This window comes from Mustela putorius, unplaced genomic scaffold (assembly GCF_011764305.1).
Source record: "Mustela putorius furo isolate JIRA1106 unplaced genomic scaffold, ASM1176430v1.1 tig00003898_pilon_pilon_pilon, whole genome shotgun sequence".
In the NCBI taxonomy this organism is placed as follows: Eukaryota; Metazoa; Chordata; class Mammalia; order Carnivora; family Mustelidae; genus Mustela; species Mustela putorius.
In genome coordinates this window covers 11455463-11469167 of record NW_025422047.1, presented here as the reverse complement: position 1 = coordinate 11469167, position 13705 = coordinate 11455463, and the positions used below count along the sequence as shown (strand labels likewise).

General features: G+C 51.8%; 3 protein-coding genes across 5 annotated transcripts in view; 1 reads left to right on the top strand and 2 right to left on the bottom strand.

The window, feature by feature from the left end:
- The window catches only part of DUOX1 (dual oxidase 1), a 32513-nt gene extending 32373 nt beyond the window's left edge, over positions 1 to 140 (bottom strand). For both annotated transcript variants that reach the window (XM_045067664.1, XM_045067666.1), the window contains exon 1: positions 31 to 140. The gene's annotated coding sequence lies outside the window, so the exon portion shown is untranslated. The remainder of the gene's footprint in view (positions 1 to 30) is intronic.
- Positions 141 to 175: 35 nt separating this feature from the next.
- Positions 176 to 9677, top strand: DUOXA1 (dual oxidase maturation factor 1). Of its 2 annotated transcripts, none has more exons than XM_004751298.3 (9): positions 176 to 268; positions 558 to 664; positions 985 to 1063; positions 6153 to 6329; positions 6667 to 6724; positions 7066 to 7200; positions 7423 to 7636; positions 7883 to 8100; positions 8698 to 9677. In XM_004751298.3, the coding sequence occupies exons 4-9, from the start codon at positions 6183 to 6185 to the stop codon at positions 8952 to 8954; spliced, it is 1029 nt and encodes a 342-aa protein (XP_004751355.1). In that variant the 5' UTR covers positions 176 to 268; positions 558 to 664; positions 985 to 1063; positions 6153 to 6182; the 3' UTR covers positions 8955 to 9677. The 2 variants fall into 2 exon arrangements, with proteins under 2 accessions (XP_004751355.1, XP_004751354.1); XM_004751297.3 differs by having other exon boundaries at positions 182 to 268; positions 558 to 635.
- Positions 9678 to 9964: 287 nt separating this feature from the next.
- DUOXA2 (dual oxidase maturation factor 2) lies at positions 9965 to 13688 on the bottom strand. Its single transcript, XM_004751299.3, has 6 exons — positions 13271 to 13688; positions 12105 to 12162; positions 11705 to 11839; positions 11226 to 11439; positions 10728 to 10942; positions 9965 to 10367 (listed from the first exon to the last, which is right to left on the bottom strand). The coding sequence occupies exons 1-6, from the start codon at positions 13415 to 13417 to the stop codon at positions 10174 to 10176; spliced, it is 963 nt and encodes a 320-aa protein (XP_004751356.1). The 5' UTR covers positions 13418 to 13688; the 3' UTR covers positions 9965 to 10173.
- Positions 13689 to 13705: the final 17 nt, after the last annotated feature.

Below are 13705 nucleotides of genomic sequence, written 5' to 3'. Positions count from 1 at the left end.
ACCTAGGCCCGCGAACCGTCTGGGTCTGACCTGTGGCGGCTGCGTCCCTGGACCCCCGAGGGCGATGGGCTTCGTCCCCGCTCGCAGCGCTGCCGCGACGCCCGCTCCCGGCCGGCTTCCTCCGCAGCTCTGCGCGGGGCGGGCGGGGCTGGGGGTGAAGAAGGACTGCGCGGCGGGTTCCGAGGCGGGGCGGGGCGGAGTGGGGCGGGATACCAGCCGGCGCGCCGGGGACCCGCCGAGGTGCTCCGAGGGGACAGGGACGCTCCAGGTGAGACGGGGCCGGCTCGCAGGGTTCAGGCGGGTCCGGTCCGTGGCGAGGGCTCGGCTAGTGCGGCTACTTGGACAGCGAAAGGAACAAGTCTGCTGTGGCTGGGGAGCGGGCGTTGGGGGGACCGGGGAGGCGCTCCCCCAAACTCCCCACACCTCCGGATGTGCGCTCCAAGACCAAGAGGATCGGTCAATGCCGGCAGTCCAGGCCAGGCGTCCAAGCAAGGCACTCGTCTTAAGACCCTGAAAGAATCTGTGGCAACCCTAACCAACACCCCCCCCCCCCGCAGGGTTCCTCGTGAGCTCTCGGAGGTCTCAGGCCCTAGAGCCCCGCCCGCGCCCCGCGGGTCCCCGGACTACATCGCTAGGTTTGTGCGGGAGCTGCCGGGGTTTCGGGGTAGGTGGCAGGAGGAGGGGGGCCAGAAGGATGGCTGTGGAGGGGACCGCTCTTGTGCGCCGTCCCTCCTCTGTCCCAGGCCGAGGAGGGGGTGGGGGGTGTGCAGTGCCTCAAAGTCTCGGGTGCGGTCTGGGAAGGTTGAGAGCGACTTGGAGTGGTGGGCGGGGAAGCACCCCGGACCCGGTTTGTCCGGTCGAAGCCTGGTCCATCAGTGCATTAGGAGAAGCGTGGGGTGGGACGCGAGCTCCGCCGAGAAAAGGGGAGTGCGTTTTCGGTGACAGAACATCTGGCCCTAGTTCCCGCCCTAATCCCACCCCCAGAAGCGCTGCCCGTGAGGTTCCACAAGGAGGAAGCGAGCGGCACGGGCTGCCACGCACGCATCGTTTGCGAGACGCGAAGGTAGGAAACTGGTCCGGGTGTGAGTGGCGGGGATGGGGCTGCTAGGGTCGGTGCCGTCCCTTTTGAGGAGTGGATGTTGAAGGGAGCCTTAGAGTGCCGTCCCTGCCCCGGCCCCTAGGGGTGTACTTCCCGCATCCGCCCAAGAGCAAGTTCAGATCAAGAGCCAGTTCCTCAAAGAGGCCTTGGTAAGAAATGAAGAGGAGGCCATACATGCCACTAGGTTTACAGACATGGGATCTTTATCTTGGCTTACCTGGAGACTATATAGTTTGACTTGCATGATTCAGCACCCCGGGACTCCTTACTCACGTCAGCCCTTACTGGGGATTCCTGCCCAACCCCAGTTTTCAGATCTTCTATTTCAACACTTAGTGCAACAACACACATACACATGTCCACATGCCTTCTTCAAGAGAAGAGGCCGGGACAGGAGCTCCTGACAGGGTCCCCATAGCCAGCTAGAGCTGTAAACTTTGAATGGGACCAACCCCCACCAGAGAAACAAAATACCACATTCTAGTAGCTGTGTGTCATCAACCAGAACTTGTGGCAACTCCAGCCATGTCACCCATTCCCCCTTTGTAGGGAATTCGTAGTCTTTCTGGGTTCCAGAAGATGGGGGAGGTGGGCAGAGGGAGGCTACAAGTGGGGCCACAGAGCACTAAGAAAGCATGTGACAACTTTGAATACTAAAGACCAACTGTACCAGGCTGAATTTTCTTAAAGATGTGTAATTTTATTTCCTGCCCACCCCTTATACACACACAGGAACCCCACTTCAACCTGAGATAGGTAAAGTTTAGATAACTGTTTGAAACACAACTGAGCATTAGAAATGTTTCAGTATTTTAAGGAGTTCAGAAAGGGGAAAAAGTGACCCTTACTTCTCCAGGCCAGGGAAAAAGGAGGACCCAAGTGTGGGGATTGGCCCGGCCCATTGAGAAAGCACCTCAGTTTTGTCACTGGGGCCTCTAATTGAGGGCTTCTGTGTCCAGTTCTCTATGTTACTGAGAACTACTTACTTCTTGTGTCTATATTTCTGTTTACATGAAATTGTAGGTGTGTGTCTGACTGTATCTTTTCTTATTTATATCGGTGTCCATTGTGTATATCTGCCAGTCAAGGTGGTGAGCTAGGGCAGAACTGTGTGAAGACTGACAAGAGATTTTTCTCAGGTTGGAAGAAATTCTACTGTCAGAGCCTCCTTGGCAAGCCAAGGATGGAAGATATTCCAGAGGGAAACTACAAGCTTTGCAGGAAGAGCAGGATGGCTGGGCACAGGGACTTTTTATTTCAGTCCCACCACTTCATGCAGGAGGCCTGTTAGCTTCATAAATTAAAACTAATTTGGGATCAGGGTCATCCAAAATTAACTTTAGATTAGGGGATGCAGATTAAGGAAAACCTAATTCATCAAGTTAAGTAAGAAGAAATTAAAGGTGAATTTTATCCACCAACTATCTTTTTTCTTTAGTTATCTTTAATAAATATTCTGGAGAATTGAAATAAGTTAACATTGTTCTTTTGTACTTAGCCTTTTGTTAGTGTTTCTTTGAAGCATGATGTTAATAGAGATGAGCCATTCTTGTAAAATATTTTATAAACTCCCATTAAAATATATGTAGGAATAATGCTAACATATAACGCTAACCCAAACACATTACACTTTATTCGCTTATATTGCAAATGTTTGTTTTTGAAATTTCAGCGTATAAAATATATTCATAGTATCAGGAAACTTGCTTTATCTTCCTACCTTGTTATGCAAGATGTTTTACATTTTATAGACTTTTCTTAAAAATATAGCCTTCTGGGCGCCTAGGTGGCTCAGTGGGTTAAAGCCTCTGCTTTCAGCTCAGGTCATGATCCCAGAGTCCTGGGATCGAGCCCCGCATTGAGCCCCGCATCAGGCTCTCTGCTCAGCAGTGAGCCTGCTTCCTCCTCTCTCTCTGCCTGCCTCTCTGCCTACTTGTGATCTGTCTGTTAGATAAATAAATAAAATCTTAAAAATATATATATATAGCCTTCTATCACAATTGTAATGGCTTCAGTCTAGGTGTCATAGATAAAGTATTCTTAAGCCAATAAATAAAATAAGTAGCATATCACATTTTATAAAAGATAACTTAATCCACGAGTTCTTAATAATTTGTCTTCAGCTAGATTTGAAATGTATGTTTCCGATTCGATTAAACATGACCACTCCTGCTTTGGATTCCAACCACTGGAAGAGGCTCTCTCAAAATTTTGTGAAAGCGCTAAAAATGGACAGGGTTGGTCAAATCCCTTCCTGCCCAATCTTAACCCTATATTGGTGACAATGTTGAATGACAGTTTAATACCTTCTAGAGCTCCCTCTTGTGTGTGAAATAGAAGATGCCACCTCCAGGGAGAGGAAGGCACTCGTTCATATATTCGTTTATTCACCCCACAGACTGAGTAGTAGTATATGCTACATGCTGGGGATGCAAAGATCGAGATTAGAAGCTAATGGGAAGACTGATGTTCAAACAATTACAATAGGGTGTAATTATTGTGATCATAGAGGTGTATTCAAAATGTAATAAGATTATTAGAGGTGGGAGCATCCACATTGGCCCAATAGTGTCAGAGGAAACTTCACAGAGGAAGTAACACAAGCTGAGACTTGAAGGGTGAAAAGGAGTTTGCTAAAGGGTAAGAGCATTCCAGGCAGAGGAAATAGTATATACAAAGGCATGAAGACTTGAAAGAGCATGTCAGATTCAGGAAGAGGCCAATAATTCAGTATGTCTGGAGGTTAGGCTGCGCCAAACACAGAGATACGATGAGAGGTGAGATCAGATTACAGAGGACTTCATACGTGATTGTGAGATTTTGATTGAAGTCTAATCTCTGCTCTCCCAGAGCAAAGAAGTAAAAGGATTATATTTGCTTGCTAGGAAAAAAAATGTTCTGGCACCAGGCAAGATAGTATGAGGCTGAACTAGGGCAGTAGAGAAGAAAATGCATAGATGGTTTCAAGAAATGTTTAGGAGGTAAGATGGTCCAGCTTTCTGATTTATTTTATTGATACAGTGGTGATGCCACCAAAGAGACAAAACAGAATAAAAAGTAGAGCAGAGACAGTGAATTCAGTGTGGGACCTGTTAAATCTGAGGCATCCATGTGAAAGCCAAGTGAAAATGTCAACAGGGTAATTGGACCTTTTGTATTTGGAGCCCTGGTAAGAGGTCTACGTGGGGACATATATTTGAGATGCATCAGCCACGGGAATAAATGAGTTTGCTTAGGGCATCATGAAGAGTCCTAGAAGAAAAAGCAGAGACAGACTCTTGGGAAACAGAAACATTTCAGAAGGACTGGCCAAGGAGCCACAAAAGGAATGGCCAAAGGCAGGAGACCCCAGGAGAGCATGGTGTTATGGAGGTCTAAGGAGGACAAGAAAGAAGGAAACTTCCACATGCCAAATACCACAGGGAGATCAAGAAGGATGGGAAGTGAAAACGTCCCTTTGGATTTAGCCTGTGGTAACCTAGTGGAGAAGTTGGAGATTTCTTGGAGAGAGAAGCCAGACTGCAATGGGTTGAGGAAATGAAACAGTGAAAACGCCAACATAGTCTGTTATTCCAGAAAGCGTGGCTGTGAAGAGGGGAGAGTGGGATAAGACAGTAGCTGGAGGGGACTAAGAAGGTCGAGGGAGAGAGTCTTGTGCTTGTGTTCCTTTGTGTTCCTAAGATGGGAGAAATTTACACACATCCTTGGAAGAAAGAGCCAGCAGGGAAAGGGAAGCTGAAAAATTGTAAAGAGAAAGGGCATGGCTAATAAGAAAGGTGGTAGTGAAGGCAGGCAGGATTGGAGTGAGAGCTCAGGAGGAAAAGAGATACCTGTTCTTCAGGAATGGAAGAATTGGAGAGTTAAAAAAAAAAAAAAAAAGCAAAACTTCATATGAAAACTGAGACTCAGAAGTTGTGTGACTTGTCCAAAAGACAGGATTAAAAGAAAATTGTCACTTTGTCTTTTTGCCTGACACTATGCTACCCCAGAGACAGCATAGGAGGTGGCCAGCCAAGGAAGAAAGTGGAAGGCTGGGAGCCACAAAGTATTAAAGAAGAATCACAGAATTTAGAAATGGAGTGGAGATGGAGAGCATCATAAACAAATGTAGATGAGGAAACCAAGGGCCAGGGAAGTTGTCATTTGACTGCCCAATGTTTTAAAGTTAGTGAGGAATAGAACTGGACCCAGAACTGATTCTAGCCCAGGGTTCCTTCCAAGAAGGATTGGATAAAGAGATAAATGGAGCAATAAAATGGCCCCCTTTTCCCATCTATTGAAGTGGCAGAGGCTGACACAGAGCTGCACAACTCCAAACTTATTCTTTCAACACATCGCTTAACAAGACACTACCGGGTCAGAATATAAATAAGGGAGCCTCCCAGGCAAACCAAGGCTCCAGTACAGGTCACACACAGGGATACTGGCAAGCTGGGATCATTGACTGTAAGATAAAGTGAACTCAGTTTAGTTTGTTTATTCTGGAGCTGCCAGAGCAGGAGCCAGGGTTCTGGAGAAAGCTGGACAGACCAGTGTGAGCAGTGCCAGGCCTGGGAATCAGCCCTCTGACGATGTAGTTGGATTAGATACTTAGCAGTGCTTTCTGGCCTTTGTTTCTTTGGGAACTGAAAAGGAAAGCCAACTTTTTGTAATCTATACCATCTTTCACCCTTATGCCTTCACTTGATAGATCTTTTTATGTCCTGTGATCTGTCTGATTGTGCTGGAGGCCTGAGAGAGATAAAAGAGAATTATATTTCTTAAGACAGTCCCAGAAGGAGCAGAGAACACTTGAGGGTAGTTGGGGCCCTGATTTAGGGTACCTGAAGTTTAGGAAAGGAGCATGGGGCAACAGAGACTATCAGACCAAGACCCTTGTGCCCTCACAGTAGAAACAAAGGGAGATGAATGGCAGAGGGGCAGAGGAATGGCAGTAGCAGTAGCGTCTGGTAAGCTCCAGAGTTGAGCAACCTGGGCTAGTTTATTCTCTGCTGTATCTCCAGCACCAAGAACAGTGCCTGGCACATAGACATACATGCCTGTTGTCCTACAGCATACACCTCCCCTGCACAACCCTGGCAAAATGGCTACGTTGGGACACACATTCCCCTTCTATGTGGGCCACAAGCCGATCTTCCCAATGGACACCACCTTGGCCGTCATCGTTGCCATCTTTGTGACCGCACTGGTCACCTTCATCATCATCCTGCCTGGCATTCGGGGCAAGATGGTGAGAAACAAGCCCAGCCCTGGAGACCCCAGCCCCAGAGAGATCTTGGCCTCAAGGTGAGGGGGCCAGACTCTCTGACTACAACGAGACTCAGGAAAGAGACTTCAGTCCTGAGAAAGTGTCACCCACCCCCACCCCCAGGAGGGAGTTTCCTACTCATTGATTCAATGGATAATTATTGAGCACCTATTACATGCCAGACACTCTGATCACAATTGACCAAGTGACCCCAGTTTTAGAATCCCTCCCCCACACCACACACACCCAAGTCTGGAAGAGAAAGGGTGGATTTGGAAGGAGGGTGTTCATCCCTAACCCCACCCACCCTGTGACTCAGAGGCTGTTCTGGCTGCTCCGGGTGGTGACCAGCTTGTTCATCGGGGCTGTGATTCTGGGTGAGTACAATCCTGGTCAGTTGCCTCTGTCCCATCTAGTTCCCTCTGCAGCCAGCCTCTCCTCTCCCTGTTTCCTCATGGCATCTTCTGCTTCAGGGGAGGGAGGGGTGGGAGGGCTGTAAGCAGAGTGTCACCAAAGGAAATCTTGGGTTCTGACCCTTTGTTCATCTCGGGCAAACATACTATTGACAAACTAACTGTGATTCAGACACTGATCTAGTTAACGGATACTCAATTATGAGCAAAACAGACCTAGACCTCTTGTAGCTCTCCTTCTGACTCTAACCCAGTAATGCCTGGACCTTCCTGAGTCCCCCACATGTCCGCCTCTCCAACCCCAGCTGTGAATTTCAGTTCTGAGTGGTTCGTCGGTCAGGTCAGCACCAACACATCATACAAGGCCTTCAGTTCCGAATGGATCAGCGCTGATGTGGGGCTGCAGGTTGGTCTGGGAGGAGTCAACATTACACTCACAGGTGAGGGATGGCTCTAACCTGGGAGGGAGGAGAAGATTCTTCTGTGTCTTTGGGATCTAATTTGGATCTACAGGATGGCGGCGGGGTGGGGGGGTGGTAGGAAGGGAAATTTCCAGAGACTGAGACCAGCTCCTGTCCTACCCAATGTGAGGAGCCCCTACCCAGGCAAATGCCCACTCTGGTCCTGGGGTTCCTGCTGAGCATACCTGTCCCATTCCCCAGGGACCCCAGTTCAGCAGCTGAATGAGACCATCAATTACAATGAGAAGTTCACCTGGCGGCTGGGTGAAAACTATGCCGAGGAGTACACAAAGGCACTGGAGAAGGGGCTGCCGGACCCCGTGCTCTACCTGGCTGAGAAGTTTACCCCGAACAGCCCATGTGGTCTACATGGCCAGTACCGCCTGGCAGGACACTACACCTCAGCCATGCTCTGGTGAGGGTGGGATGGAGGCCCTGCTGGCCTAGACCGGGGAATGGAGTTTCTACCCATCTTTCCTTCACTTACATGGAAATCCCTGGTGGGACAGGGTGGCCCAGCCCCACAGTGCTTGATTGGGAAACCTATAGGCAGAAATCCCTATCTCACATCTTTGGGGTATGCTTGGGTCCCTGAGCCTCCACCTGGGCCCTTCCAAGTAGAGGTGTCCAGGCCAGCCTTCAATGAGTCCTGGCTCTCCAGGGTGGCCTTCCTTTGCTGGTTGCTGGCCAACGTGATGCTGTCCATGCCCGTGCTGGTCTACGGTGGCCACATGGTGCTGGCCACAGGCATCTTCCAGCTGTTGGGACTGCTCTTCTTCTCCACGGCCACGTCACTCGCATCACCCTGTGCCCTGCGCCTGGGTACTGCTACGCTGCACACTCACCATGGGCCTGCCTTCTGGCTCACATTGACTACAGGTGAGGTGCAGCCCTGAAGACCAGACACTGGAGGGCTTAATGCCAGGGAGGGAGGGCCAGGGACCACCATATTGGCAGGGGTTGAGGGTCTGCCTCTGCGGGCCAGGATGCCTTTCGTCTCATTAAAGCCCCATCTCCCTTATATCACTAATCTCTGGGTTTTCTCTCCCCATTTCGACCCTCTTCCCCTCCATAGATGCCTACTCCCTGTGTCTTCTGTCTCTGTCATTTCCCTCAGCCCCTCACTCTCTCTTCACCCAGCTCTTTCCCAAATCTTCCAGTCTTATGTCCCTGCTCACTTCCACCAAACACTTTTCTCTGTGTCCCCCATTCTTCTCTTCCCCTGCCTCACATAGTCCTAAATTGTCCTGTGGTTTCTTCTCTTCTCCTCTTCTCTCATGCCCTTTCTCATGCTCCTCTGTGCTTGGCCGCCACACCAGCCATATGACCCTAAGTCAGTCACTGCTCTGAGCCCAAGTTGCTCTGAAACAGGGACTCCAGAAATTCTCTTAGAGTTGTTCCGATGCTCTTGGGAGAAGATGTTCTTGGGAGGGCATTACTATCACCAAGGCAGGACACCTGTTGTCTCATCCCCAGGACTGCTTTGTATGCTACTCGGCCTGGCCATGGCAGTGGCCCACAAGGTGCAGCCCCAGAGGCTTAAGGCTTTCTTCAACCAGAGTACAGGCGAGGATCCTGTGCTGGAGTGGAATCCTGAGGAAGGGGGACTCCTGAGCCCACGATACCGGTCCACAACTGAGAGTCCTGAGCCCCAGGACATTCCTCTGTCAGAAGCTTCCTTGGAAGCATGCTGTAAGGAGGAGCATCACAGAGAGCCTGACTGTGCCCTATAAGGTTCTTCTCCCTGGTGGACACCTGGACTTCCAGTCTGGTTACAGATATCATTGGAGCTCTGTAAACTTACCAGAACTGACTGCAGGATGGGTTATATCCGATCTGTCCTCAGCCCCAATCTGTAGGTGGAGTCCGAAAAAGAGCCTCTTCCTACTGGTGTAAAACCAAAAACAAACAAAAAGCCCTAATATGCTAAACAGACATTGGGGCTGCCTATAAATCCTGTCTCCATGTTAAAAGCAAGCAGGTGCTGTCCATTTCTGCACAGCAGCCCTGTCTTCCCTTGATGCCCTGCCTCTTTGAGGGGCCATTTATTGAAACTTCGCTTCATCTACATAGGGTGTGTGTGTGTGTGTGTGTGTGTGTGGTGGGGGGATTACAATGCGGTTCCCATGTAGTCCCCCTTATCCCTCTGTACCTCTTATTTTCCTTTTACCTGAGTCCCTTTTGTCCTTGTTTTACTTGTGTGATCTCTTGGTACAATGAAAGCCCTGGGCAGCAGAAGAAACCAAACTTCTTGTCCCAGGTCTAATATTAACTGAATGTGCTACATTATCTTTAAGCTTCACGTCTCAAATTTGCCAAATAAGACTGTAGGTCTTGTCAAGGACCAAAAAAAAAAAAAAAAAAAAAAATCCCAGGATTTACATTTTAATGCCTTGCTGACATCTACCTTGGCCCTTGGACACTACCTCTTAGTCAATAAACTGGTTAGCAAATGACCTCAGAAATGCCATTCCCTCCTAGTCCACTCAGCTGAGCCAGCAGAGGGGGATTAAATCGGAAGGCGACCTGTCTGGTCACTGCTACTTGCCATCCACCTTGGGCCAGCTCAGGAAGACGCTGGCTCAGGCGGGTTCCCCTTTGGGCTCACTAGAGGGCGCCCCTCTCACAGAGCCTTGTGGCAAGGCAGAGAAAATGGAGCAGGCTGTTTCCAACCCGGGGAAATCGGCCGAGGACTCATATCCCCCAAGCCTAGAAAAGCCATGGAATGTAACAGAAACAAGTATTTTTTTAAAAAAGGAAAAAATTTATTTACATCTCACCCTGGGAAACCTTTCCCCGGGCGCAGGCATGCGGCACGTCTGAGGCCGCCTGCTTTTCCCGGCGCCTGCGGCGCAGTGACCCTCCGGAGCTCTCCCGGCCGGAGCCCAGCAGGTATTGCTATCCGGCCTGCAGGGAGCAGAGGCCGGGTAGGAGTCCGAGGTTGAGTACTCCTCAAAGGTTAGTGCTGGTCGTTAAGTCCAGGGCTCCGAACTGTTTAGGCAGTGGGTTGCTCAGGATGAGATGCAAGTTCCCTTTCGCCTGGCTACCGTAGTCCTTGACACTTAGGTCCAAGAAGGTGCGAAGAGCACGGGGTCGTGAGTAGTGGAGACTCACCACCGCCCCTCCGAGGAGGAGGCACAGGACACCTGCGGCGGCGCGGACAGAAAGAAACAGGGTAGTCAGGGCTCCAGGCCAGAGTCTGGCCCGCCCCCTACAACCCTTGGGGGCTACCCCTTGCATTTCCTCCCCCCACCCACACGGCAGAAAGATCTCTAATACGGATTACGTGATACATGAGTTCATGCGCTAACTGGGGCGAGCCCCCCAACCCTTCAGAGCCCCCTGCCTCATCTGTAAAATGGGCATAATTGCCCGTTTCTAGGAACTATTAAGAGAAGCAAATTAGATAATATATGTGAACTCATTCTGTAAACGGGAGACGAACACATCGGTATAAATCCCGCCCCCACCCCCAGCCTCCCGGAATCGATCCCCTTGGTCCTCACCGGTGGCCAGGGTGACCCAAAAGGCGGCCCCATAGTGAGTGGTGAGCATGGAGGAGCCAAGGCGGAGCGGGCAGAGAGGCACGCTGGAGATGGTGGCGAAGGCGAAGATGGAGAAGAGCGTGAAGGCGCCGGTGGTCAGGAGAGCGAGGCCGCCGTAAAGTGGGACGGGCATGGAGAGCAGCACGTTGGAGAGGAGCCAGAAGCAGAACGCCACCCTGCGGAGGGGACCCGCCGCACAGTGAGCTTGCCCCGCTTGCTCTGTGTCCCTACCACAGTACGAAAGGCGGGGCTGGGATGGCGAAGGCGCAAGGGAACCCTCCCGGGGAGTAACCGACTGCCCAGCCTTTGCTGGGTCTCTCTGGGTTTCGACGGTCTGTGCGGACCTCAAGACTTTCCGACCCGAGAGGCCGGAGCGGTGGGGCTGTAGCTAGACCTCACATCCTCCGGCGCCGCCCCGACACTCCCTCCCTCCCACGTGCCTTCCCCTCCAGCGCTCACCACAGCGTGGCGGAGCCGTAGTGTCCCGCCAGGCGATACTGGCGGTAGAGTCCGCAGGGACTGCTCGGCGTGAACTTCTCCGCCAAGTAGAGAACAGGATCGGGCAGCCCCTTCTCCAGGGCCTCCGAGTACTGCTCGGCATAGTTCTCACCCAGACGCCAATTGAAGTGCTCGTTGTAGTCTATGGTCTCATTCAGCTGCTGCACTGGGGTCCCTGCGACGGGAGTTCGAGGGCGACCGGGGTCATGGAGCTGCGCACAACCCGGGACACCGCAACTAAGCTACTATGTGTCGGAAAGGGGAGGTGTGAGAGAAATGGGTTTGGCAGCTGTTGGGGGAGGGGGGGGGGACTCGGATCCGCGAGGGCTAAAAACTATTCCAGCCTGTGGAGTCTGAGATTTCCTCCAGCTGCCCCTACCACATTCCCCCAGCCATGGGGTCTGCCAATCCAGAAGTTCACTTTGACCCAGCCCCCTCACCTGTGAGCGTAATATTAATTCCCTCCAGGCCAACGTGGAGACCAATGTGAGCGCTGACTCGTGCTGCACTGAAGGCCTTGTAGGATGTGTTGGTGTTCATCCCACCCACTGACCATTGTGCGCTAAAGTGCACGGCTGTGGGGAGAGACACCAGTGTCGGAGGGGAGGGTTATGGAGAGGACTGGGGAGATGAGATGAGGGGAGTGGTGATGGCAGGTAGGACACTGTGCAGAGTCCATTCTACCCATGGTAAGGGTAGAAGAGTGGGCACTAGAATGAGCTGAAGAACGGAAAGAGGGTGCAGCAAACAAACCCCAAATCTCCATTTTCCCCAGGTGCCCTCCATCCACCTCCATCCTCACCCCAGGTCCTCTCCCCATCTGTGGCACCACACACTCACCCACAATTTCCGCGCCTATGAACAGACTGAGAAGAACTCTCACCAGCCAGAACCAGCGCTGGAGGAACAGGCACCTGGGTCAGGCCCGGTAACTGACACCAGAGTCCCCAAGACCTCCCTTGACCCCATACCACCTAGAGATTTAGTGACCCTGCAACTGTCCCTTTTTGCCCCATACTCTTTTCCCACTTATATTCCTGACGTTTTAAAGCTAAATTCAGTCTTGCTTTTTGTGCAAGTCCCTCTGGAGCCACTGGCATTTCTGATGTTTTCTAGCCCTGCACTTCTGCCTCTCTAGCCCCATTTCCCAGTCCACCCTGCAACCTGGCTCCCTGCCTGGTGTTATCACATCACCTTCACTCTCCCAGCTACCTGGCTCCTGGTCCTGGTCTTGCCGGCTACTGGAGTCACTACTATGATGAGGCTCAGTGAGTCCAGAAGTGCCAGGCAGGCTGGGGTCACCTCCCCCAGGAGAGGGCAGCCCCAGGGTCCTGTTGCCAAGTAGAGGAGGTAGGAATGCAGCCTCTCGGATATTCCTAGGTGCACCAGTTTCCCAAGGAAACTGACACAGATAAAAATTCAGGGAGGCCACGTACTCCTAGACTGGAAAAACAACTTAGGTTCTGGGAGCAGGGAGAGGTCTGGGGGAATTGCCAAAGGATAAGTACTCAGTCTGCTACAGTTTCGAATCCTTTGAAGAAGTCCCTCAGTCCTTAGGATGGGAGCATGCATACCCATGCATCTCAACCCAGCACATCAGTCTCAGCTGCTGGTTTCTCTCCTCTTGGTCGACAGGTCAGCACCTAAAGGCTGAGATTAGAGTGCAGCCACAGTCTGAGGAGAGGAGGGAAACTCCGGCAACATGTGAAGACTAGCATTAGCTCCTGGATTACTGGGCTGGGCACCCACTCTCCGCAGCAGCCTCTAGGATGATCCAGGTAAGGTCAGTCTAGAATGTCTTACACAGGGCCTCCACCTCTCCCAGTCCTTGGGCAGGGAGGGGTCCCTGCTGTACCAGACTTCTGGGTCTGCTCCACCTATGCTCCGCTGGTTCAACGTTTCATCTGACTAGTCACGGAGGCCCTTGTTACAGCAGCACCTGGCCTAGGTCTTTCACAGTCAAGCTGCCCATGACCCTCACGCCCTAGCATCTAGCGCCCACTTACCGAGTGACCACGAATCCCAGGCAAGATGAGCAGGAAGCTGGCGGCCAAGGCCAAGAACACCAGAATGACGATGAGCAATGGCACGCTGAAGCCGGGTGCATGCCTGGGCTGGGGGTAGAAAGGCAGCTGGCCATTCCACAGAGTCATGCTGCAACTGGGCCAAGCTGGGTCCGCTGGAGGGGGAAAAGTGCAAACCTGGCACCAAGCCTGGGGCCGCACTTCTCTTTACCCTGTTCCCTGCGTTCGTGGACAGGACTTAAGGGGCTGGTCAAGTCTGAGCTCCTCAACTTGCCCCTAAGGAAGCACAGCGGCTGGCTGGCTGCCTTCAAGTGCTCTGGGTTGGCCCAGGCAGGGTTGGGTAGGCGGGAGAGAGGAATTATTTCTCACTGGCTAAAGCCAGTTACTTTCGAGGCTCTGTGGTTTGCTCTATGTTTG